The following is a 27,565-nucleotide window of genomic DNA, read 5'->3' as shown; positions in this document are numbered from 1 at the left end:
TACATGCTCGTTATTGCATTTATCTGTGAAAGTGTCCTTTCTAGAAGCTATCACTTCAGTGTGCAGGGTGGGTGAGCTCAGGGCTCTCATGACAGACCCTCCGTATACCATCTTTCACAAAGATAAGGTCGTCCTCCACTCACACCTCAAGTTTCTCCCAAAAGTACCTACCTCTTTCCATTGTAACAAACCCATGTAACTTACTCATCTTCTGTCCTAAGCCTCTTTCTAACAACAGGGAGGCCGTCTTACATACTTTGGATGTCCACAGGGCAATTGCCTTGTACTTATAAAGAACAAGATCCTTCCGGAAATCCTCCAGGCTCTTTGTTTCTCTCAAGGCATGCCCATCTCTAAACAGAGACTATCCAAATGGACGTCAGAGTTCATCTGTCTTGCATACACCATATTCAATAGAGAGCCCACAACAACAGTATGCGCCCATTCCACCCAGAGCAATAGCAGCATCCATGGCCTTTCTTAAAAACATACCTCTAAATGACATCTGCAGAGCCGTCACCTGGAAGTTAAATCACACTTTTACACTGGTTCCTTTGACTTTGCTCTTGATGTATGTGGACTGCTACCATTCAGTGACCATTTATCATGAAAACTCTCCAGGTTGCTTCCCTGCCATTCTCTCTGCATCTGGACATGTAAAATATATTGTAATGGAGAGGAAACTGAAGCACGTTGAAAGATTAGTGCCATTATTTTTGACACAGTGGGGCTGACTAATGTACCCCCATAAAACCTGTAACAAACTCAGGGCTGATAAAATCTAATTCTTGACTGTTTCCTTATTTACTGAGTTCCAGACCTGCATTCATATTGAGGCTGCATCATAATGTCAAGGCTGTTGTGTTACTTTAAATTCTGTTGTTGTACAATCAGTAAAGCAGGTATGAAATTTTAACATGTTTGCACATAACTCGGCATTTTGGAGTGAAGAAACTCAGCCCAGTGAATGGTGCCTCCTGAGTTAACAGCCTCTTTGTAGCAAAGGTTATAGAAGGTTACCACTTTGGCTCAAAGTCATAATGGCTTTTGCAATGCCTTATGCTTCCCTGTAATTGTGTGTATATCCAGGAGTTTGCACAAGAGAATTGATTTGTTATGGTGGCTTTTTAATGGCTTTGCCCTTTCTCTTTTTATCAGGGAAATGAAGGAAAACAATGGGTTACTCAGAGAGGAGGTGGAAGGTCTCCAGAGGAAACTTGAGCGCTTTGAAAAGGTTCAGGCAGATCTTGTGACCCTTGAATTGGAAAATGAGGTGAGGAGCAGAGAATGCTTGCTGTATAAGTAAAATTGGATCTACTGCTCTTGCTTGTGTGGGCTTTTAGGGAATTTTAGTTCCTTTTGACATAGGATATAGACTGTGATTACTGTTGTTCATGTTTCATACTGGCCCTGCCCCAATATATAGCATAGGATGTAGAATACCTTATGAGGGGAGTGTTCATAATGAGGAAGAAAACCAAAGCTCTATCCATTGTTCATCTTAAAGACTTCTCTTAGGAACAGCTCATCTTCACTTTCACATCTCCTTTTCACCTTAGTATTCACCTTATGAATGTACTTTTGATTCCTAAGTGCGTCCCAGAGGTATTATTATACAATAGACACATAATGGGAGCCTGTTGCAAAACCTCAGATCACTGCTGCTGGTGGTAGAGACCACATACTATTGATTTATTTGTCTTGCTGTCACCAGCAGCATCCCTTCCACTTCACTCTTAGTCAAAGATAAAGTAATTTTCCAAGTTAATTACCTGGTCATGAAAACTGTTGTAGTGAAAAGCGATTATCTTGGGCAATCCAATCTGATTGAAAGCATAGAGAACTGTGATGTATATCCCATTGATGGGGGGGGGGGAAATTGGGCACTGCAGCTGGTTTAGAATTGGCATGCTTGGAATACTGTTTAAATTCTTTATATCCTGTTACTGCAGAGATCAGTATAATGGGGGTTAATTCACATGGATAGATAATGGATGGCAAGAAATGGTGCATTGTGCCATGTAACTGTGGTAGTTGAGAATATTAATGTTGCTGTTAATAGTGTCTTGAGGACACAGAATGAAGCTTCAGCAGTGCTTTGGCCGTGGATAGATGACAAAGTCCACAGGAAGAAAGTGGAAAAGACGAAGTTGGAGGGAATGAAAAATGCAGCCATAGGTGTTAAGATGTGAGGACAAAATTTGGATTTCTTTAATGACTTCTTTTGGCTTCCTCCCTAGAAACTTCTGGGAAAGTTGAAAAGCTGGGAAAAACTAGACCAAAGCACTGGCTTAAGTATCAGGTAGGTTCTGATGGAGTTAAAACTTCTGTTGCACTTGCTTTACCTCTCAGTGATCTTGCTTGCTTAAGCTTGTCAGACTATCCACCTTATCTGTCCTCACATGTGCAAACTTGTCTGTTGGTATTCCTCTTTCTCACGGCTATACAATGTATATAATTATGCCTCCTTAAATACAAACAGTCTTGCAGTATCTGTGTTGGGATTCATTTGTGAACTAGTAACTAACAGCCCGACTCAGTCTGTTTCAGACTGAGGTAGGTGGGAAGCTGGTTCCGTTCTTAGTTCTCTAAACTTCTTCTGTATAATTACATTCATGTTTAGAAGGAATTGAGTTTGTTTAACCATATTAAGCTTAGAGACTTTCATGATCTGTATGGCAAGTCATTTTTATAAGTTTATGATGCATTATTGTATATATAATTTCTATAATTAAACCTCAGACTGACCTGACATGTTGTTTTACAAAGTTACTACTTAACAGCTCTTTCTTTTATCATCCTGTGTTTTATATGAAGGGAGAGGTGAAATAAACATTTATTACTTATGGCGCAGAGAAAATTTCTCTAGGGTCAATGAGATGATTGTAAGTCTAGTCAAAGAGAGGGCTGATATGTTATACTGTAGATACAGAAATTAACCTCTTTTAGCATTGAACTAGATGATATTTCTGGATTTTCTAATTTGTATGTGATATAACCAAAAGTGGGATATGCTGCATCTTCTTCCCATTGATATTGGTGGGAAGAGAGGTGTTTTGCGCAAAAGAACTGCTTTCCTTTGTGTATCCTGGCATTGAGAGCTATGCTTTATACAAGAATAAGTCTTGACCTGCGACTTTTAACCCAGATCCAAAATTCCCCTCGTGGGTTCCTTTCCTTACCATGTCAATTGCAACTTTACAGCAAACAAAAAGAGTAGAAGTTGTGCATGCAAAATGATGGCATGATGGGATTTGCAGATGATACCAAACTGGGTGGGGTTGCAACTTCTTTGGAGGATAGGGACATAATTCAAAATGACCTTAGCAAGTTAGAGAAATGGTCAGAGGTAAACAGGATGAGGTTTAATAAAGAGAAATGCAAAGTGCTCCACTTAGGAAGGAACAATCAGTTCCATACATACATGATGGGAAGCGACTGTCTAGGAAGGAGCATGGCGGAAAGGGATCTAGGGGTCATAGTGGACCACAAGTTGAATATGAGTCAACAGTGTGATGCTGTTGCAAAAAAAGCAAATATGATTCTAGGTTGTATCAAAAAGTGTGTTGTAAGCAAAACTCGTGAAGTCATTCTGCCGCTCTATTCTGCACTAGTTAGGCCTCAGCTGAAGTACTGTGTCCAGTTCTGGGCACCACATTTCAAGAAAGATGTGGAGAAATTGGAAAGGGTACAGAGAAGAGCGACAAGAATGATTAAAGGTCTAGAGAACATGACCTATGAAGCCAGGCTTCATGAACTGGGCTTGTTTAGTTTGGAAAAAAGAAGATTAAGGGGGGACATGATAGCGGTTTTCAAATATCTAAAAGGGTGTCACAAGGAGGAAGGAGAAAAATTGTTCCTCTTGGTTTCTGAGGACAGGACAACGAGTAATGGGCTTAAAGTGCAGCAGGGGAAGTTTAGATTGGACATTAGGAAAAAATTCCTAACTGTCAGGGTGGTCAAATATTGGAATAAATTGCCAAGGGAGGTGGTGGAATCTCCCTCTCTGGAGATATTTAAGAACAGGTTAGATAGACATCTGTCAGGGATGGTGTAGGTGGAGCTTGGTCCTGCCTTGAGGGCGGGGGGCTGGACTCGATGACCTCTTGAGGTCCCTTCTAGTCCTATTATTCTATGATTCTATGATTCTGTACTGGTACAGTGCTGTTTAAGTAAAAGAGGATTGTATCACAAGGAATATCACCTTGGTTTTCTTATAATTCTTTGTGTTCAGAGTGAATCATAAGCTAATGAACGTAGGTAGATAATACTGCTGAGACCATCCCCTGCCTCTGTTCAGGATGCATATGTTCAGACTTGCATCATCTCTCCAATGGTAGGAAAGTGAAGTACTGAATACTGAGTTCATCCTTCCCAAACTTTCTTTCTGCCAGACAGTAGTATGGAAGCTTTTACTTATTTCAAGCTATTAAAGATTTAATGAGGTAATTTCCCAGTGGGAAGGAAATGGAAACAAGTGACTCTTCCTGCTGAAGACTGATAACCTCTTCATTTAAAATCAGAATATTTGATGGAAAGTGTTAGTGAGATTTTTGATTGTGCCAAGCTGTTTAGCACTATTAAGGGTGTATCTTTGTACAGAAGAACAAATTGTTCTCAAGAAAATCACCTTTTGCATGTGATTGCACCAAGTGGAATCGGGGTGAGCTTTTTATCCAGGCTTCTTTCAGCATGAATTATGTTCATTTTCAGCCAGTGATATGAGAATAAGTGTAAAAGGAGATCATTGTCCCAGTCATATTCCTGGAGCATATCACTTGTGAAAGCTTGAGGAAAGTTAATTGCTAGACAGTGAGTAACAGAGAATGGGAACAGTTGGATGGTTATCCCAAAGAGCTAGTGCAATGTGTACTGTCTGTCTAGATAAGCAAGAAGAAAGGGAATGCAGTAGGTCCTTGTATCTCTTCTTATTAGTTCCTCCATTTATACATGGAATGCAGGGGAAGAGCACACACAACCTCTGGCTTTCTGGGAGAGGATGGTTTCTCATTTCCTCTAGCTATTCTCTAGGGCTTCTGTTCTACATCTGCTTGCAGTTGCTTGTGTTCACTGATTGCCTGGTCCCTGCAGATTCCCTGTCAGATTAGTTTGTGAGCAGGGCTTTGGTGTGTAATTTTATCTAATAAAAATTTGGAAAGGAGGGGGCCATCTTCTTAGAGTGTTAAGCATAGTGATGTTTGGCTTATATTTTTGGGGAGTTTTATGGGAGATACGACGATTGCCTTCTATTGCTGCCCCTTTTGTGGAAATAAACTATAAAAAGTATTAAAACTAGATACCTCATTCAAAGGTTTCTCTCTCTGTATTGAAGTCCATGACCATGCGTTATGAATTGTTGCCATCTCAACCAAGTGATGGGAATCAGTTCCATCTTCTTTGATTTCTCCATGATTTCTCCCTCACCTAAACACTAGAAATAATAGAAGACTGGCTAATATTACATCTCTGACCTGAATTGTTTTATGTTGTCCTCCCACTGCTATTTTTCATTCTCTTCAAAGTTCTTCCTACTTTTATGGAGGTAAGAACAGCATATGCTATTCTTATTTATACTCTATATAATGTAAGCATAATTTCAATAGTTTACCAATATGATGATGTTCTAAGCTGCGCCCCTTCCTACTAGGGATGTTAAAGACTAGTTGATTAGTTGCCCCCCCCCCCCCGCTACCTCTGTCTGATAGAGGCAGCGGGCGGGGGGGAAGAGGGGTACTTAAAGCGGCAGCGCCCCACAGATCCTGGGGTCAGCTGCTCCATGGGGCGGTGCCACTTTGAATGCTTCAGGGAGCCCGACATCAGGCTCCTTGTGGCATTTCAAAACAGCAGCGTGGAGCCCAGGATCAGCTGGGGACTCCCCAGCTGACCCTGGGTTCTGCGCGGCACTCTGGCTACATGTGGCATTTCAAAGCAGCAGCACCGCTTGGAGCCTGGGATCAGGCTCCATGTGATGTGCAAGCTTTGAAATGTACAAGAGTCCCCAGCAGGGGCTTTTGTACCTTTCAAAGGTGGAACACGGAAGTGCTTATCAACTAGTCAAATAGTTGATGGAAATTGCATTGACTACTTGACTAGCAAATTAATCGCTACTTAACGCCCTACTCCTTACCCAGATAATAAAATATATCGCACAGCATTCAGTCTTTTACAGTCCACTTGTACTCCTATCATGAAGCTGTCTGTAGGTTCGTAGGCATTTGACCAAAGGATTCCTCTGTGTTCATGTCCTAATGCTGTCCACTTTCCAATTTACTAGATGCTTCTTCTTTCTTAAGAGTGGTGTATTACGTGTGACCCTTTATATTTACATTGCCATGGACTGCCAGGGACTCTTAAGCTTAGCCTTCATTTATTCCAGATCTATAGTTCTTCCGCCACATCAGTTTTCATCTGCAAGAGGGAAAATGTTATAAAATTTGAAAGTTGAAATCTGTTTACCATGTATTAAATGTATTAGTCGCTTTATTTGCTCAACAGCATACTGTCTTTAGAAAAGGTACTGCTGGATGATATAAACAATTGTAACTCTTGATTGCTAAGGATGAGCTGTGATTCTATTGGTCTGTGTCAGTAAAGTGTGTACCTTTTATTCCTGCTCTCTCTCTGTAGTACATTGATGACAGTATGTTTATATTGAACATGGGATTGGATGACCTGGTGGTTAGTTACTTTCAGAGAAGGACTTCGTTTTGTACTAGTGCCCTTCACTTTCATAGACTTCAGTGAAGTTTGGCTTTGCCAGGGGGCACTGTAACCTCAGAGACATCTTTTAATTTAAGTAAATCTTGCAAAAGTCAGGCAATAAATTATTTTTGATGAATAATAGTGTTTCTGGAAGGGAGTAGGCTTTCTGGGTGTGGGGAAAAAAATGCAGATAATTTTGGTGTCAGTGTGAGGAATTACCCACTAGATGGCACACTTTCTCTTGCTGTATCAGAAAAAGATGGATGTTATTCCTCAGGCGTGTGCTCTGACTCCTTTACAAACATCAGCTGGCCATGGTGAAAAGGTCAGGCATTAGTCTAATTAAAGTTGTTGGCTTGTTAAAATCAAATGTTTTAAAATCTATTTAAAACCACACTAATATGATCACTTTCTGTGTCTGTATAGCAGAGTTCCTGTTCATTGCAGCTATTCTGAACGTGTTCAAGGATTTTCGCACACTTTCTCTAGCAACGGAGTGCAGTACATACCTCAGTCAGTTTCTCCACCCATTTTAGCAACCTTCTTTTTCTCCCTGGCTTCTTATCCCTTTTCTCTTCTCAGACCTGTTAAGTTGAGTTCTCTTTTACTTCTTCATTGTTGAGTCACTGAATCATCCTTAAGAGGGAAGTTGTTTTAAATCTAATCATCCTCCCAATTCTTTCCTTCCCATTGTTCCTTGTTTATATAATGCTCAAAGCTTATGAGGTACCTGACAGTTGTTCAGACAAGATCCTTGCCCTGTACATTTTCTAATCCAGTGAAATTCATTCTGTGGTCTGTGGATCCTTGGTAGTCTACGAATTAGGTTTAAGGAGTCCATGATAGGTAGTTGTTGTTATGAAGCAGTGGTTTGCAAGCAGAGTTCTGCATTCTCAGACTGTCTAAGATTTCCAAAGGGGTCTGTATCTCCATTCAAAATTGTGTAAGGTCTGCCAATTAATGAAGGTTGAAAACCACTGTTCTAATGTAAATAAATGTATATCTTATTTGGCAGCTTACTCTTGTACATACCACTTCTTGTGTTTGTTCAGAATGCTAGTTGCAATAAGTCAGCACTAGAATAAGGATGATGTGCTTTAGGTGACTAGTTTTAAAAAGGACGTACATCCCAAGATAGGTTAGCTAAACTGTTCCCATCTGTTGTTGCTGGTATGGTTGGTTCTGAGGTGACCTTATGTCTGTTCTGAAAGCCTGGAGATTATGATGATTGGAAAAGCTCCTCGAAGATTATGCATAGTCCTACAACTCACATGGGGAAGTGGGTGCCCACAGATGAGAAGCCACAGGAGATTTAGGATTCTGATCACTCCAGAAATCTTTCTCTGAAGAGAACTGGTACAGAGACAAAAAACAGGCAGTTGTGTTCTGTTTTATTTTTAAATTGATGCCACTGAATTCTGAATCTGAGCACCACAGGTAGGATAATCCTCCAGATCTGTGTCTGTGTAGTAGAACGAATCTCTTAAAGCTGTGGAGGATTATGACATTGGAGGACTGACTGGAGCAATGAAGTGGGGACAGCTTAGGCTTATATAGGTGTCTCTCTAGCTAACTAGGTTTCAGAGCTGCAGCTGACGCACAGCTATCAGCACTGCCACGTAGTTTATTGGTGGTCCCTCCTTTCATAGGCTTTGCTATCTGATGAGAGTAGTCTGCCTACTCTGCCCAAGAATTGGAAGACAATGAAATGATTTGTATTGCTCTCCAGGATTCTATTCCTTCTTTCTATCTCGGGGTGGGGCAAAATCAGGTCCAGGGGCCTGATTCGGCCTGCCCACTTAATTAGCAGAACGTGCATATTTAAAGCCAGCAGTGTGCCCTCCCCCCCCCTTCTCCCTTGCTCCCAGGATTTTCCTGGTAGCTGTTCAGAGTGGGAGTGGGAGGATGGAGGGAAAAGGGGAGTGCTGAAGTCAGGATAGTCCCCTGCCTCTGTACTCCATCTCTGCAGAGCAAGATTCAGGGAGAAGGAGACACACAGTGGAGCTGTTCCCATCTGAATTGTGGATAAGTGACTCGGAGGAGTACAGAGCAGCAGAGGGGGGAGACAACAGAGTCGGACAGGTTTCCCTTAGCGACAGCATGGCTTCTTTCAGAAACTTACCCAGCAACAGCCAGCACACACTCCCAGTCTGTGCCACATACACAGTCGCTGTCACACATACCTGCCTCACACACTCAATCCATGTCACACATTCTGTCTCTCTCTCACAAAGTGTGTGTCTCATACTCACAGACTCTATTTGCTCTCTCTCTAGCCCCAACCTCACCCCTTCCAGGTGGCCCCCAGCCAGCCTGCAACCAGTTACCAAAATTTATAAAGTGGCCCTCCTGCAAAAATTATTGCCCACCCCTGTTTTATCCTCATACCTGGCTTAGTCTAGTGCGGGAATTGTTCATCCTTGTTCATAAGAGGAAAGGTCGTAGCCTATTTGTGTAGTCAAATGGGGATGAGGGTTAAATTGTGACTAGAGAAGTATGAGCGAAGCCTATATATTTACATCAAATGACAAGTGTTGTGGTGTTTAATATACTGTGATAGTGCTCAGAGGTTCCAGTCAGAATTTTGTTGACTGCTCTAGGTCTTACACAAACACATAGGAAGGAAGGTTTTTGCTCAAAGTATTCACAGTATAAGACAAGTAACACATGAAGGATGCAGGGTGAGGCATGCAAGTGACTTGAAGAGCTAATTTTTAAAAATCGTTTCAGTAGTTCTAAAAACTGAAAGCCAGTTGGAGAAGCAGGCCTCAGTAAGCATCAGAGCACTATGCTCTATGGAGGTCTTGGGATTGATTATTCCCATAATTTATAATCTTTGCATTTGCTTTGGACGGAAGCCGTCCCATCTCAGTGCCTGGTATTTAATTCGTTGGTAACACTTTCTGCAAGAGACATTTAGGACTGGTATGTCCCTTTCTATAGTGATGACCTTGTTAGTGTGCTGAGGGTGCACTCTGAGCTAAATGAAAGAGGTACCAGTGAGCTTATTCTTGTACTGAAGGAATTCTTGATTTAAATGAGCAATTGGGAGAGATTCTGTGATCTTTAATTCACAGGACCAAGGTTGGCTAGCTTCAACAGTGATATTGCTTTAGGACTGGTGCAGCTGCTTTGTCTGATGGTTTCCCTGTATATAAAGAGAAGTGCAGATCTAACAGGAATTCAGGCCAACACTTAAGGAGCATTTTCACTTTTTGTGGAACCTGCCAGCTGCCTGCAGCAGACCCCAAACTGCTGACCCGTCATCCAGAAACAAAAACATTAACCTATTAGTCCTGACCTGGTTTTCTTCCTGAAACATCTGTGTGCTGGCTGGTTGACAAATCTTGGGGACTAGTTTTCTGCAATATCTGAACCCAATTAGGGAGAAGAGCAAATGTGTGGGTGGGTATATTTTCTTCTAAGAGAGGAAGGCAGGTGCTAATTATGTGGCAGGTGTCTCTATTTAGAATACAGGTTAGCACAGTTGTAATTTGTAATTACACATGCACAGTACTCAATACTGGAATTCCTTCTAGCCAGGTCCTCCTTTTGAGGTCTGTGTCTGTGTTCTGTGGGACACTAGGGAATCATGTTTCTTACTATCTGCATTGAATTGTGGGTTAGAATTTCTTTTGCAGTAGAGAAGGGAGGGGAACATAGGAGTTGTGAATCTTTAACTTTAAATCAGGGGTGGGCAATAATTTTTGACTGGGGGCCACTTCAGAAATTTTTAAAGTGGCCCTGGGCTGCCCTAGAAGGGGGGCGCCCTCAGGCAGAAGGGGAGAGGCAAGGACACTTCTGTGCTTCCCTACTCACAAACCCGGATTAGTCTGAGAGTAGGGGAGCACACAAAATCTCCTCTCCCTCTCGTCCCTCCCCAAGAGAACCTCCAGCTCTTCAGAACTAGGCTTGCCAGATGCTTTCACCAATAATCCCGAACATGGCCCAAAAAAACTGGAGACCAAACTTGTTGAGCAAAAAAAAAAAAATAAATATTGCCGCACCTTTAAAAATCCCCTCACTCCTCGCTTCCTCATACCAAACGTGGCAGGGGAAGATTGTCTCCGCCAACCTTCCATCTGAGAGAAACAGAACATATTGGACATTTTACATGTCCAGTATTTTCTGTTTTTTTTTTGTTTTTTGGGGCCAGAAAAAACAGACTGTCCGGGTGAAAACTGGACACCTGGCAACCCTATTCAGAACAGCTGGCGGTTCCCTCTACATACCCATGCTCCTGGCGGTGGGTCAATCAGGGGCTGGAGGAGAGGAGAGCATGTGAAGTCTCTCGCTCCTTGCCCTTCCCTGCAAGGGAGCGCTGTGCTTAGAGTCAGCCACCAGCTGAGCAGCAGCTGGTGGTTGACTTTAAGTGCTGACCCCCTTTCAGGAGAGGAGATGCTGCACACTTCCTCCGCACCCCAGGCTCTGGGGATGGGTGGCGTGGAGGGAGTGCAGAAAGTCTCTTGCTCCCTGCCTTCCGGATTGTGGCACTTAGTCAACCCTGGTGGTTGACTCTAAGCGCCACGTGCTCCCCCGTCCCTAGACCCTCAATGGCCTGGGGGTACAGGAGTGGCAGGGCCTCCATGGACCAGATCAACCCTCTTGGCAGGCTGGATCTGGGCCGTGAAGGCCCTTTTCCCAACCCCTGCTTTAAATCCTAGTAATTACATTAGGTTATACTAAATTTTCTTCCATCCCAAAAGTGTGAATGGATTGCAACCACAAATGAAGTCTCTCAATCTCCTCCTAATCTCCTAATAATGCTCATATGATGACTTTGCTAAAGCTGGTCTTCAAATATAATCTGTGCTATATTTTTGTAATTTAATCTGGAAAAATCTCACTCTACTTCTGTATTTAATATACTACGAGGAGTATTAAAGTGTTATTTCGGCTTTTATTGATGTCTTATGCCTTTGGACAAATTGTAAATAATTTGTGTATGATATATTTATATATAATACTGTGGCATCTTGTTTGCATTCTAGTTTTGGATGAAAAATAATTGCCAGACTCTGTCTGAGAATACAGTCCAACAGCGTCTCTCCTTTCTAACCAGTATAACCATTAAAATGAGCTGTACCAAAGAGGGTAGAATGCAGCCGTTGTATTTGTTTTTGAAGAAGGTGCAGGCATTGATCCTGGACATTACAAACCAATTGAAACAATAGATTTAAGAAAGTACTTAAAGTAATGTGTGATTAGAAAGAAGGTTTCTGTAAAGGAAAATTGAGCTTCTCTAATCTATTAGAATGTTTTATGTTACCAAATTAATATATAAAGGGACTTTTAAGAAAGCTTTTATCAAAGTCTCACACAACAAATATTGTACTGAAGCTATGCATTTGAGGGGAAAGGTAGAATACTTATATAGGTTAGAAATTGGTTGAGAGGCAGAAGGGGAAGAATAGGAAATAAACAGTCAACTTTGTTACATGGCGAAAAATTTAACACTAGTTTATTGTACCAGATCGAGGAGGAGGGTTAATATATTCATTAATAGTTTGGAAAAAGGGATGAACAATTCAGTGATAACATTTTCTGAGATGAGATTAAGAACATAAGTACGACCATACTGGGTTAGACTAGTGGTTCATTTAGCCCAGTATCCTGTCTTCCAACAGTAGCCTATGCAAGGTGCTTCAGAGGGAATAAACAGAACAATCAATCATCAAAGGATCCATTCCCTGTCCCTCACTCTCAGTTTCAGGCAACAGAGGTTAGGGACACTTGCATGGGGTTGCATCCCGACCATTTACAGATAATCAAGATGAAAAGACAGAGGAATTCCACATGGGCATAATAAAACAAGGGGAAGTTAAGTGAAACTGAAGAGAGAAACTGAAAACTGATATGCAGAAATGTATAATTAATATGTAAATAGCCTGTGGAACTCATTGCCACAAAATATTGAGACCAGGAGTTTGGCATGATTCAATACAGGGTTAGATGTTTATATGGGTAATGAAACCATCTGCTGTTCAATTAACCAAGCCAATGAAAGTGCTGTTAATTCTCATGTTTAATCCAACCCATAACTGCTTAGCGTTAGGAAGAAACTTCCTATCAGAACTGGTCATTTCATAATTATGCATTTAGGGATTCATGAACCTTTCTCTGAAACATCTGATGCTGACCACTGTCAGAGGCCACTGGTCTGATCTTGAATGGCAGTATCTTATGTTCTTTTGATCTCTTTCTCTGGTTGGGGGCATGCTGAGGAACCTGTGCAGGTATAAAAATATAATCTGTATCCAATCCACATCCACAAAGATCAACCTGTGATCTGACCCCTGATCCGCTAGTGGCTTTTACCTCTGTCCATACCTGCACCCACAATAGCATGCCAACTCGGGGGTGTAGAAGGAGTGCCCATGAATGAGTGGGGGCAGGGTCTGGGAGTATGGGGCAGTGCCTTCAGAAAAAGAGTTGGTGTGGAATGGGGAGTAGGAGGAAGTGGGCATCACATTGTAGCATGTGTTACATCACAATGGAGCAGAGGGGTGGAGTGCCAGTTCCTATCTATTCCAGTCTCTGCAGCTGGAGGCACGCCCTGCCCAGATGTTGGTGGGCTGGTCTGGACTTCGTTGGGGACACTGGTGGCGGCTGAGGAGCCCTAGTTGCTGAATGCATAGCATGGCAAGCAAGTGCTGGACAGCCCCAACTCTGACCTGCTATCCAACCCCAGCCACTGGTCCCAAATGCCACTGGCCCCATATGCGCTGCACCCGTTGGGCTGCCCAAGGTGGACATTGTGGCCAAGCGCCACCAGTGAATAGAGCACTATGCAATTGTATCTACATCTGCAAAAATAGTTCATGGATTTGCAGCGTTCTAGTTATGGTGACCACGCTGTTTTAGAGCTAAGTGGCTCTAATTGGGGAAGAAGAAATCTTACTACAGTTGTGGCATGTGAAAGTTCATGTTATGCATGTAATATATCTGTAATTAATTGTAATTTACGATTTGTGAACATATTGTAACTTGCCTGGCTACTATTAACAAGACCCCCCCATCTACAACAAGCTGTCTCATCACAATGGGAATTTCCTTGGTATAGAAAACAGAAATAAATACAACATGTATAAGAATAATTTAAAAACCTATTTTTGTTAAGTTACCTCTTTGCACTTGCAAAGGCTCAACTGAAAACTCCATGGAATTAACATTTATACTCTCTCCTCTCAGGAACACACACTTTTTATTAACTATAAAATATAGTATTTGTACACTTCTGAAAATAGCAACATTTATATTCAAATATTTTGTACTTCTGTAAAAGTAAAATGATACAGCTACCACACAGTGGTGAAATTCATGCTGTGCAGAGGCCAGAAAAATTCTCACAAAACCCTTCAAAATAGATAGGGACTTTTGCTAGCCCTCTGCACAGTGATAAGTGCCATGCAAATGTCTGATGCACAGTTCTGCCAGTCTGACCTCAAGTGCTCATGCTTTTTCACATTGTAAGGCAGCGGGATGGGAATGGTGTTCCCACAGTATTGACCTTCCATCCACTGCACATCTGAAGTTGCACTCTATGGAGAACACCATTATAAATAGAAATGCTCCAGTGTGGGATGTCATACCGGTGGAATGAAATGCCTGCACTTAAAAATTCAGGACTGCAACCTGCTCTTAAGCAGCTTGTGATTCAGGGGAGACTGAGTTGAACTGGAGGAACTTATAATCTTCTTGAGATAGAAATATTTAGACATCTCTAAAGTAGGGTACCTGTGTTCCCTCTAAGATTTTCCATTCATAAGTGGAGTGAGTTTTGTCTTGTGCACCAATATTGAGGTCATGTGTACTTGTTTGGGTGTGTGCCACTGTGGCATCACTCCCCGAGAGAGACTCCCAACACAGAGCGCCCATCCCAGACCCCCTTGCTGGGATCCTAAGACCTGCTTCCAAGCAGTGCCCCCCCCCCACACCTTGTGGGGAGAAGATGCGACCTATCCTCCCTCCCCCCCAGGTGTGCTGCTCCCAGTGCTGCCTGTGTACCAAGCTGCTCCCTGCGGGGCTGCCTGCAAGTCCCTGCCTGTGGCAGAGGGAACCTGCTGCCAGTGCTCAGAGTGGGGTGCTGGAGTTGAGGCAGAGACAGAGGGGGGAGAGCTGGCAGGGGGCTCTGAGTCAGAGGGCAATGAGCGGGGAAGAGTGATCCGGGATAGGAGAAAAAGTGTGCAGAGGGCTCTGGCCCCAGGAACAGCCGCACCGCAGTCCAGCTCAGGCAGTCACCTACCACACTGCCCGGGAGCATCTGCCCCACACTGCCTGGGAGCATCTGGGCAGCCACCACATGGCCCTGAGTACAGCTCCAGACCTGGGGAAAGGCTGGAGCTTGTCCCCAGAGCAGCTGCACCGCGAGCCCTGGCCCCCAGAGCAGCAGCGTTGTAGCCCTGGCTGCAGCGCCAGTCTTGGGGAAGGGCTGAAGTCTGGTGGCTGCCTAGCTGCATCTGGGACAGGGCTGCATGGCTGGTGGCTGCCCCCAGAGAAGCTGGGCAGCCACCACTCAGCCCTGGCCCCTCACTCTTCCACCAAGCGTACCGCCCACTAGCTTCCCTTCTGCGTGCAAGGAAGGTGATTGAGAGGCTCTGCTGAGGAGGTGGGACTCACAATTCCCAACTGAAACTTGCAATTTTCTTACGATGGTTCTGCCCTTTCTGCAGAGACCACCATTCAGAATATGGAGAGATCAAGGATGTAGCCATCATGTACAAAATATGACATGCTGCATCTGCTGGAGGATTGCTCCAAGCCTTTTCCATCTTAACCAGTTTGTCATCTCATGCTAGAAGTCACATTCCTCACTTTGTCACTGGTAGCTTGGAATTTAGCTGTTTGTGGGATGCCTTTGGTTTTTGAAAGAAACAAAATGTCACTGGGGCAGAATAAAGTTTTGTAAAGCATTAGGTCAAAGGGGAATTAGGGGCCTTGTGGATTCCTTTATTAACATTTCCCTTCTGGAGGTTTGGCTTCACACTTTTGCTGTAGTTCACAAATTAAAGAGCTTCAGAGAGGTAGCCGAGTTAGTCTGTGACAAGAAAAACTTGAACAACAAATAGTCTGGTAGCACTTTTAAAGACTAACAAAACATGTAGATGGTTGTTGAAATCCTTGTGAAATTCTTCAAGGGTCTCTTTCCCATGGGTCCATATGATGAAGATGTCATCAATGTAGCGTAAGTTAAGTAAAGTAAAGGTGTTAGGTGGACCCATGGGAGAGACCCTGGAAGAATTTCACAAGTATTTCAACAACTTCCACCCCACCATCAACCTCAGCCTGGATTAGTCCACATGAGAAATCCACTTCCTTGACACTACAGTATAATTAAATGATGGACAAATTTCTACCACCATATACCAGACTCCTACTGACTGCTACACTTACCTTCATGCCTGTAGCTTCCATCCCAGACACATTTCTCAATAGATTATATACAGCCGAGCCCTGAGATACAACCGGATTTGCTCCAATCCCATAGACAGAGACAAAAACCTACAGGATCTATATGGAGCATTCTTAAAACTGAAATACTTACCTGGAGAAGTGAAAAAACAAATTGACAAGAGACAAAAAAGTACCCAGACTCCTTCAAGACAGGCCCAAAAGATAAAACAACAGAATTCCACTTGTTGTCACCTAGGGTGTGTCTAGACTACAGGGTTTTTTCAAAAAAACTTCCCCTGCATCTAGACTGCTGTCGTGTTCTTTCGAAAGTAAATTGAAAGTACATGGCAGTTTTTTCAACCTTGGAAAACCTCATTTTATGAGGAATAACACCTTTTTTTGAAAGTGCTCTTTTGAGAAAAGGTGCTAAGCAATGCAAACTGTGCTTTTTCGAAAGAGAGCATCCAGATTGCCTGGATGCTCTCCTAAAAAAGCAGCTTGCTTTTTCGAAAGTACTGGTTGTAGTCTAGACATTCTTTTTCGAAAGAGGCTATTTTGACAGTCTAGACATAGCCCTACAGTCCACAACTTAAACCTCCGATGCATTATCAAAAAATCTACAACCTATCCTGGAAAATGACCCCTCACTCTCAGAGGCATCTAGGGAAAGGCCAATTCTTGCTTACAGACAACCCCTAATCCGAAATAAAGTCTTTCCGGTAACCACACAACACAGCTACATCATAAGCATCTAGGAACCCACCCCTGCAATCAGCCGCGGTGCCAGCTATGCCCACATACCTACAGGTGTTTTCATCACTGGACATCAGCCACCAAATCAGAGGCTCATTTAACTGCACATAACTAATATGATCTCTACCATCAAATGCCAGCAGTACCTACTGCAATGTATATCGGCAAAACTGGACAGTCCCTATGGGAAATAATTAATGGACACAAATCACACAAAAACCTGTTGGAGAACACTTGAATCTTTATGGACACTCATTAATGGATCTCCAAGTCACTGTTATATTTCAAACCAATTGCACAAGCCACATACAGAGAGAAGGATTGGAGCTCAACTTCATTGACAAGTTTAATTCTCATGCCTATGGTTTGAATCCGGATGTTGGATGGCTCCCACATTATCAACCAACCAAACAATGAAGGTACTAATGGTTCTTGATGTCTGTTTGGAATCTGGTGTTGGTCATCTTCCTTTCAAAGTGCAAACTAATGGATCTTATCAGCCTTTTATAACTACTCAGTCTTTAAGATGCTTGTAGACTGTTGTTCTTTAAGTTTTTTTTTTCTGTTACAAACTCACTGGGCTATCCCTCTGAAGCTTATCTACTCACTCTTTTTTTCTTCCTCCCCTTCAATTTTTTTTCCTCCTCTCCCCCTTTCCCTTATTTATCCTTGAATCTGGACTTCCAACACTCAGGTCATCTGAAGAAGTGGGTTGTGCCCACGAAAGTTCATGATACCATCTACCTGTTTTGTTAGCTTTTAAAGTTCTACCAGACTATTTGTTGTTTAAGTTTTCACTAATTAAATAGTTTGATTTCGTCCTAGTTCCTAATGGGCATTTGTCCACATTATAAAATTCAGCATTATTTGACCCCAGTGAATGGCTTTGCTCCTAGCTGTGTAAAATCAGAATATTGTAGATGTTGGACATGCTGTTCCCCTATTTAGAACTGAAACATTGTCTCTTCAATTGCTCATCCTCTGTGAGTAGCCAAAATCCAGATATTCCAGCCCAGGTAGGAACCAGTGCATCAGACACACCCTTACCCATAACTGCTTCATTTTTGTGGCATTGAGAGGCTGCACAAAAGCAATTGGGCGAAAGTAGGTTTTTCTCTTGAGAGTGTGGTTGACCCCCTTGTATTATGTAAATGGATTGAACTCTGGTGTTCACTCTGCTGTGAATGGAAAGATTTCCAAAGTGCAGACCTTTTTAAAAAGAGACACTTCAACACAAACAGCACTGGCTTAATGTAACTCAAGTGAAATTATCATTTAAATAGCAGAGGCTAATCAGCAAGGGGATGGTGTGCTGCTGTTACAAGGCTCAAATGCTCGCTTTATTTTTATTCAGCCATTCATTTTGACATTTCTACAAACACAATAACTGCTAAAGTTGTTAGCTCATATATAATTTTAACCTCCCATTTCCATGTAAGTGTGCCTACGTATTTCATTTTTGAACTGTATTGCATATGCTGCTCATGTATTCTCCCCTCCCTCATGCTATACAAAAACCCATTCTACATTAAAAGTCTTCTTCATGATAGAGAATTGTTTTAGACAGAGGTGTAAAAAATGGTGCCTGCAAATGCCAGTTGGACATGGTCATGCCGGATGGTGTTGGTAGAGTTTGACACACAATCTATTCTTTAAAGCTATTCTCAAAGTAGAAATATGAACCTGCTATAAAAATCATTCATTAATTATTTTATACTTCAAAAATGTCACTGCTTGTCAGAGTCACTAGAAGTAGTTTCTGCCCAGAGACCTTGTTATCTGCCTCATCTGATCAAATAACAATTTACCAAGGATTGTGGTGGATTTTCCATCACAAGCAATTTTTAAATCAAGATTTGATGTCTTTCTAAAATACATGTGCTAAGAATTATTTTGGGTACATTCTATGGCTTGTGCTATTTGGGACTAGATGATCACAATGGTCCTATCTAGCCTTGGAATTAATCAGGTCTATAAATATAAAATATTACAGTATAGTATGAGCAAATACTATTGAAAGAAATGAGCAGAGCCAAGATTGCAGTAATAATGTCACGTAATAACAGTATTTAAACAGTTAACTAAATATTAGGCAAGAAGCAATGGGCATATTGCAGCAAGGGAGGTTTAGGTTGGACATTAGGGAAAAACTTCCTAACTGTCAGGGTGGTTAAACATTGGAATAAATTTCCTAGGGAGGTTGTGGAATCTCCATCACTGGAGACAATTAAGAGCAGGCTGGATAGACATCTATCAAGGATAATATAGATGGTGCTTGGTCCTGCTATTAGGGCAGGGGATTGGCCTTGATGACCTCTCGAGGTCCCTTCCAGTTCTAGTATTCTATGGTTTTAAAAAACACCTGTATGTCCCAGTGATACCATCTGGCATAAACATGTTCAGCTTGATGTAGAAACCGTTTTAGATCAGGGTTTAAAAATGGTTCCTTAACATGGGCATTGGGAAGAGAGAGTCTTTAGTGGAGAGAGAATCTCAGACCTCTGGCTAGCAGAAATCTGTTACTGCAGCTGCTCAGTATGGACAGGGACTCTTATGTGAGGACTGTTAAGCCTTGATCATGCTACAAAATGTGCCTGTTGCTGAAAAGTAACTTTAGCAAAACTGCTGCTGAAAACAGTTTAGTGCAAGTGTACACAAAACCAAATCCTATTGCACAACATTTCAGCAAATTTGACTGAGCCTACTTTGAGTAAAGCATCTTGTTGATGTGATGTTAAAACATTTCAGTCTTGATTATTGCTTAAATCTTGTCAATGGTGGCATAGTGGCATTTGTCGCTGACAATAGCTAGGGCAATGCTACTTTTATTTGTCATCCTTGTTCCATCACCAGTATAGGTCCAATGGTGGGAATGCTAAACTGAGTCAGTCATTGGTGCTTTAGTATCCAATTTTAACTATTCCCTGTGCAAAGCAGCAGTTAGAGTATAAACACATATTTAAACTATTTCAGTTTTTCAGAATGTATAAAAATGTGTGTGTGAATGTACTCCAAAATAAGTTGCCTGTATTTTAACAGTGGTAGTTTAGCTTTGTCAATCTAAGTGCTGTGTGATATTATTTAAGCTCTTTGTTTAGCAATTGCAATTTTTCTTCTTCTGGAGCCCTTGTATCAGTGAATATTTCTGAATTAAGATCATAAGTTTATTAGGAGAGTTCCCCCTGCCAGTAAATTGCCGCCTCAACCCATATTATATAAAGGTGTCTAGGCACAGATTCTGGGAAGAAGTAAGTATTTTTCTTTGAGTTCTTGTTCATGTTGATTTCAGTCAGGTGTACATGCGCTGCGTGCACGAGCGTCCGGAACTTTTCCCTTAGCCGCTCCTGTAGGGTCAGCTGTGGAGACTCCTAGAGCGGCGCCTCTATTTTAGCGCATGTATAACCACAGCTGACTGTACCCTCCCTCGGTTCCTTCTTATCGTGATGGTGTTGGAACTTCCTAGCTCTTTCCTTGGCAAGTGTATAATCCCTAGCCTATAGCTCTTTGTAGTCATCTCCTTTTGTGTAGCGAGTCTTCAGTGTCAGCAGAACAGCGGGCAAATGCCCAAGAACTACAGTCCCTCGGGGGCGCCTGGGCATGCCTAATGCCCGAGGCTTTAAATCGTGTGCAGAGTGTAAGCGCTCTTTGCCCAACAGCAATCCGCACAACGTGTGCTTTTGCTGTTTGGGTGAAGAACACTGCACTGAGAAGTGCAAAATTTATATGAGTTTTAAGAACTGCACCAGAAAGGACAGGGAGTACAGACTCCAGCAGCTTCTTAAGGAAGGGGTGCTAAAACGCCCCCCAGGCTGAGAAATTGGTACCTGGAGCCAGCTTGGTGTGGAGTGCTCCGGCCTCCATGCATGATAGTGTGCTGAAACCAAGCATGGCCATGGACTCCTGGTGCTAGGGAAACTCGGCACTGAAGACCGCAGCACTGAGGCATAGGTCCACCTCATTGGCACTATGAGGCAGGAGGGAAGACAGGTAGATCCCCTCATAAGTCCTGGCCGAGACTGGACCAAGCACAGAAGTCCCCAGCACGCAAGTCCAGGACATGCTGTTGACTCCAGTCCCTGGACCACCACTGTCAAGTCCAGTAGGTGACCTGTCTCTGAGAGATATATGTCCAATACAAGTCTTAAATTCTCCCTTGACACTGGATACCTATGAGGCGGCCCAAGACTGCATAGAAATTTTGGAGTCTGAGACATCCAGGGTGCATGATAAATTGCTGAGATTGCAACGCCAGTTTTCCCCCTCGTGCGGTGCAGTGTCGACCACAGTCCATGGAACGGTACTGGGACAGGGTCATCCTCATCAGAGGGATCGCCTCCACTCCACTAGATCTCCCGATTTAGGTCAATGTCAAGGTTGAGCTACAGAAGTGCTCGGCCCCATTCTGGGTCTAGACTGTCCCAGTACCACTCAAGGTCCCTGAGAAGGTCTCAACATGCAGCACCGACATCATCTGCACCACCATGGTCATCACAGTCGGAGTCAGAATTGGACAGACTATCAATCCATTCTCTGTGGAGCTGCACCAGCCATGGCAGTTGGGACCCCTCAGCACTGTGGCAGCAACAGTGGCCACCGCCTGCACAATGGCCAAAATGGACACCCTGGGCATTCCATCAATCCCAGGGTGCACCTAGGTTGATGGTGTTGATGATCCATGGGCCCCGATCCTCTCAGGATAGGCACCATTTACAGGCCTATCAGCAAAATGTCCACAAAGATGTGACAGCCTACTGCCTGAGCCCTGTGACCAGCTGCCCAGGTCAGGGCATCAGGCAGGTCTAGACGGGGGACCCTGGGCCCATCAACGCCCATAGCCCATGTGGGGACACTGTGCCTGCTCATGCATATTTGTCCTTGTCTCCAGATGAAGCAGTGGCAGACACCTCCGTGTCCATTTCTCCTCTGGTCAACCATAAGGCTTACCAAGAACTATGATGCCAGGTTGCCCAGAACATGAATCTCCCTGTGGAGGACATACAGGAACCTGAGGACCCCAGGTGGACCTTCTATCACAGGAGGGGCCATCCAGGTTAGCCCTGCCAATCATGAAGACTATACAGTTGAACAATATGAACTTGTGACAGACCCCAGCATCCATCCCCCCGACGACCAAGAGCATTGAGAGGAGGTACTTTGTTCCCTCCAAAAGGTATGAGTTCCTTTTTTCACACCCCCATCCCTCCTGTTGTGGTTTCAGCTGTCAATGAAAAGGAAAGGCAAGGTCAACAGGCCCCAGCCCCCAGTGCGGCGAAGAAGACTGACCTGATCGGCAGGAAGGTCTACTCTGCAGGGGGCCTACAGTTGAGAATTGCTAACCAACTGGAGATCCTCAGCCATTATGCATATAAATCGTGGGAAGCACTCTCAAAATACAAAGAGCTATTGCCCCACAATACCCACCAGGAGTTCGGGGTCTTGTCAAGAGCAGGGCCATGCTATAGCCATGACCTCTTTACAAGCGGCCCTAGACTCGGCGGCAAAGACCCTGTTGATGGAGGTGGCCATGTGCCAATCAGCGTGGCTTCAAGCCTAGAGACCTCCCCCAGGGGTCCAGTATATGTTACCGGATCTCCCCTTTGAGGGCAAGAGCCTGTTCTCCAAACAGACAGTCTGTTAAGTTACACTTCGTCAAACACTCGTGAACAACCATTATGTATCTGGGGATGCACTTCCCAGAGGCTCCCATTCTTCCTTCAGTCTCTTCAACAGAGTTTTGTGCCCAGCAGGGCTCTGAATATCAGTCTTGATCTTGTTATTCTTGGCACTGGGATTTACAGTGGTTGTGGATTTAACTGTCTCAGCAGAGATGCTGCTGTTATTTTCTTTGGTGGAAAATATCTGTGTTGGTATTAGGAACTTCCTTGACATTGACTAGGGTTCCACCATCCTCTGACTCTTGCAAGAGGAATATGCCTTAGATTTTAGTGTAGAAGAGTTTCCTATATACCCATTCCTATGGCCCCTACTTCTAAGAAAGGGATTATAGGATTAGGAGTCATAGTGAGCATAAGAAATATACAAGAGGTTTGACACCCGCAACCTTACCCATCTATCCATTACCTGTATGTTCTTCATTCCTGCAGCCTGGAGCATGGCCCGGGACAGGAAGCCTAAGTCTTCTGTATCCCCTAGAGTTAGGTTGCCCTCACCACAGAGATGCTTGGTTTTACTAGTGATAACTTGATCAATGTCCTGTTTAGAAAGTTAACAGTACAAAATTTCAGAATAGAAACACCAGCAATGTTTGGATGTAATCTCTGCATATATGTTTTCCTAGTTGCTAGGCAAAACTATTGCACTAAATTAATTTTTCCTCATGGTGATTACAGAGCTTTTTAAGATGTTTTGGAATGACTGAGGTGTTAGAGATTCCTACATCTTCCCCTGATGAACTTGCTGTGCTGGAAAATGATGGACTTTTGGAACCTGCACAATTGTGGTGGCAAATGTCAGCATCAATCTTACTAACTTTGAAAAAAATAAATGAGAGATACTAACTCCCTTCTGGGATGGAAGTATTTTTACTCACACTAGCTTCTATTAATAGTAACAAAGGTCAACAAATAATGAGGCAGCAAAAATCTACTCTAAAGGGAAAAGAGATGAAAAGTTTTTACCTTTTTGGAAGAGAAAGCTCTTTGTCAGCCAGTTTACAAATTAATAAGCAATTATCCATCTCTCCCTTCCAGGTTCAACAATTTAGTTGACATAAATTGTAGATTTCTTGGCTAGAATGCCACAGAATACCAGAGAAGACCTTAAGGCAGAGGTGGGAAAACTATGGCCTGTGGGCTGCATCCGGCCTGCCAACCATTTTAATCTGGCCCTCATGCTCTTTCTGTGGAGTGGGTCTGGGGCTTGCCATGTTCCGCAAGTGCCATGGTTCTACACTGCCTGGAAGCAGCAGCATGTCATCCCTTCTGGCTCCTATGTGTAGGGGCAGCCAGAAGTCTTGGTGTGCTGCCAGTTCCCCCACAGCTCCAGTTAGTTGGGAACCATGGCCAAGGGGAGCTGCAGGAGTGCCACCTGCAGACAGAAAGGCAGTGCACAGAGCTGCCTGGCCATGCCTCTATGTAGGAGCCAGCTGAAAGGGGGATATGCTGCTGTTTCTGGGAGTTGCTTGAGGAAATAAGCAGAACCTGGAGTAGAGATGTGAATGGGTAAAATGGTTAGCAGGTTATCTAGTAAGCATCACCTTTAATGGGTGATGCCTTGGCGGGTCACTCCAGGCCTCCCCCTCAACTGCTGTTTCCTTCCTGTGTGAAGCTTCTGACTTTCAGCCTGTGAGCCCATGCATGCTGGGAACTGTACCTCACCCACCCCCTGCTGCTTTCTTCCTCACCCACCCCCTGTTGCTTCTGGCCCTGTGTGAGGCTGTCAACTCCCAGGCCATGCAGGCTGGGAGCTGGCAGCCCCTGTGCAGGGTTGGAAGCAGCCAGGCTGGAGCAGCCTCTACCTGCCCCAGTTAATCGGTTAAACTTACATCCCTAACCTGAAGCCTCTTCCCCTGCCTTAAGGTGACTATCACAGAAGGCTGCTCTTTACAAGTGGGAATGTGTTCGCACTCTTCGCACCCCCCCGCATACAGGCCTGATATCTACAGATTCCCCATATTCCAAGAGTGTTGAAAAAAGTCACACATAAGATCATCCCCTTAGCTCCAGCCTAGCCCAGGAGTATTGGTTTCCAGAACTGATGAGGCTCTTCTAACCGCTGCTTATAGACATTATCTCTTAGGATAAAGTGAAGACTATGTATTCATATGCTCTCCAACTCATCACTGCCCTGGATGCTGTCTAATTCTTAGAAAAAACTTGTTCTTGAGATGTGCGGAACATCTTAATTCAGTTGTTTTTGAACTTTTTCCTCATGACCCAGTTGAAGAAAATTGTTGATGCCTGTGATCCAACATAATTTGACTAGAATGTGGGCTCTGGGGTGGGGCTGAGGATGAGAGCTTTGGCGTGTAGGAGGAGGCTCTGGCTTTGGGCCAGGGGTTCAAGGCTGGGGCAGGAAGGGCTTACCTTGAGCAGCTCCCAGTCAATGGTGCAGCAGGGTGCCAAGGCAGGCTTCATCCCTCTCCTGGCGCTGCAGATCATGCTGCTTCCCAGAAGCAGCCAGTAGCAGGTTCCCAACCAATAGGAATATAGAGAGAGTGCTCTGGGAAGGGACAGTGCGCAGAGCCTTATGTGCTCTCTCCCCCCCACCTAGGAGCCTGTTGCTGGCCACTTCTGGGGCACAGCGCAGCCTGCAGTACCAGAGTAGGCATATAGCCTGCCTTTGCACCCCCACTGATCACCCTATAAGCAACGAGACCTGGTGTCTGACATTCCACCATCCAGTACTGGCTCATGACTCATAGTTTGAAAACCACTGTCTTAATCCATAGCATGAAATGATATTGCTGAACTATTCATGCTGCTAAGTGAAAGAGTTTTTCAGTGTGGGCAGTTCAACACAGCCTGCCTTATTAGAACTGAGATTCATGATATCCTGAACTTCCATTAGTCTCTAAAGAATACTGGTCTCTCTGTTTTCAGAGGAGTAGCAAGCAGTGTTTCCTCTAAGCTGGAGCAACACAGCTTCACAGGTAAGTAATCAGCCCTACCTACTCAATCAGCCCTGAGCCTCTGTCTGGGTGGGGCTCATTAATCACCTGTGAAGCTGTGCTGCTGCCCAGGGAATACTGATAGCCAGTTCTGTGTAAATTCACTAAGCAGTCAGATGTACTCCTCATGCACCTATTCAGGATGATAATATTTTTTCCCATGTATTGATGAGAATTCCTAAAAAGATTAACTTGTATTTCTACAAGTATAAGAGCTTCCTCCTACATAGGATCTGAACATTGTCTCAAGGGGTTTTTAGGCTGCTCTGATTGGACTACTCCATATTATGTCTAGGAAGGACAAGGTCATACATAGAACACATCTTAAGTTTCTTCTTGAAGTTTATACTGAATTTTAATCTAAACTGTTGCTTATTTTTTCCACCAAAGGCACAATTTTCAGTGAGGGGTGGGGTGAGGTAGGAGATAAGCTGTACTTCATACTTTTCTAGAGCCCTGTCTTTTTATTTATCTAGAACAAAGCCATTTAGGGTGCCCCTAAGACTATTGGTTGCCTTTGCTGAAAGATCAAAGGGTCAAGCAATGTCAACCCAAAGACTGTCTAAGCGGGTTGCTGACTGAATCAAACTCACCTTTTGATTTTGGTCAAGATGGGGCTTGTTATACAAGAGCACAGGCAATCTTTGTGGCTTCTTTTACAATGCATGATTTGACAGAGCTTTTATACAGGTCTTAATTAGACTCCCTCTATCATGGTACTGCTTCCAAAATAAATAGAAATAAATTATACAATATAGACAAGAACTCAAAAGAAGAAAGTTACTTACCTGGATAATGGAGTTCTTTGAAATATGTGGTCTGTCTATTTCATGCTCCATTCTCCTTTCCTGCTATTATGTAGGCTTATAATATCCACACTCTGTATTGGTGAAGAAACTGGGCATCCATTGGCCTTGCTTTTTTATGCTCTCAGAGAGTGAAAGGGGATCCAGGGCACAGGTGTGTCTCAACAGATGCTGACCAATTAATTCTGATCTCAAGTACATAGGGTGCACCAGAAGTGGAATACATATAGATAACCCATCTCAAAAAACTCCAGGTATTGTACAGGTGAGTAACTCTCTTTATAAATAATCTTGACTTGTAACAATAATAGATATATGATTTACAGACAGAAGTAGGGTTGTTAAGTTGATGACCCTGTAGCAAGTCCTATCTTGAAATCAAGCCTATTCTTCTTGTACTTTTAGCTGAGGAGACAATATCAAACACACAAACCTGGTTCTAAATATGTGATCTGATTTCTGTCTTGCTGATTTCACATCCTTCTCTGTGTATCTTTGATGTTTCATTTGATAAGCTGTTCAGTGCAGTATTGTGGGTTTGCTGGCTTACATCTATGTTCTTCCAGAACTGAGGAGGAAGAGTTGCAGAGTAGAAAGAAACGCCTGAAGCAACCAGGCTGAATGAAAGCAGACACTGTACTGGGTCATCCAGGGAATTGTGTCTGTGAAATTTGCAAAGATTTATATTTGAAAGCAAAGATGGGAGGTGATGAGGCCCCAGTGAATCTGTGTGTTTAACAAACACCTGAAATCAATTAGTTGTCTATGCTAATTTTGGTAGCGCTGACCTGGACTGTTTAAGTATTTCTGAGGGACTAGAATGTTAAGTGTGTGGAAAATGAAGCCAAGCCTTCTCAGCAGGAGGCAAATAAAACCTGCCCACTATTCAATGCAGCCTAATCAGTTACCATGGGAGGGAAGGGCAGGAATACCTGCTGTGTCTTATGTAGTCAGGGGTTCAGGGAGCATATTGAAAAACTTATTTTGCAAGTTTAGTGGGTTTTGCCTCTGGGCTGCTGATATACTGGAATATATTTTGCAAACTTTCCTAGTAAAATAACTTGATGGTAGAACATTTTCATAATGAAGTCACTTTCAGAGCAGCTTTGCTGTATGAGGCTCGTGAGCTTGGAGTGACAGATGCAAACTACCTAACGTTGAAACATGTTCTCAATTTGTATTGCATCTTGTTATAAAGAGAGTTTGAAGCTATCAAGTTGACTGAGTACTATCCAGTATGTGTGCCATTTTGACCTTTCTAGAAATGTCTCCATTGTACTTG

The 27,565-nt window shown here is 43.3% G+C and overlaps 1 protein-coding gene across 6 annotated transcripts in view; it reads left to right on the top strand.

The window, feature by feature from the left end:
- The window catches only part of MAD1L1 (mitotic arrest deficient 1 like 1), a 743,124-nt gene that overhangs the window by 12,516 nt on the left and 703,043 nt on the right, over window positions 1-27,565 (top strand). For all 6 annotated transcript variants that reach the window (XM_075899591.1, XM_075899593.1, XM_006112872.3 and 3 more), the window contains exons 8-9: window positions 1,159-1,273; window positions 2,241-2,302. In XM_075899591.1, the coding sequence (XP_075755706.1) occupies window positions 1,159-1,273; window positions 2,241-2,302 (177 nt within the window). The remainder of the gene's footprint in view (window positions 1-1,158; window positions 1,274-2,240; window positions 2,303-27,565) is intronic.

This window comes from Pelodiscus sinensis, chromosome 16, assembly GCF_049634645.1.
Source record: "Pelodiscus sinensis isolate JC-2024 chromosome 16, ASM4963464v1, whole genome shotgun sequence".
Taxonomy (NCBI): Eukaryota; Metazoa; Chordata; order Testudines; family Trionychidae; genus Pelodiscus; species Pelodiscus sinensis.
Note: the sequence above shows the minus strand (reverse complement) of the source record. Positions and strands in the feature narration are given on the sequence as shown.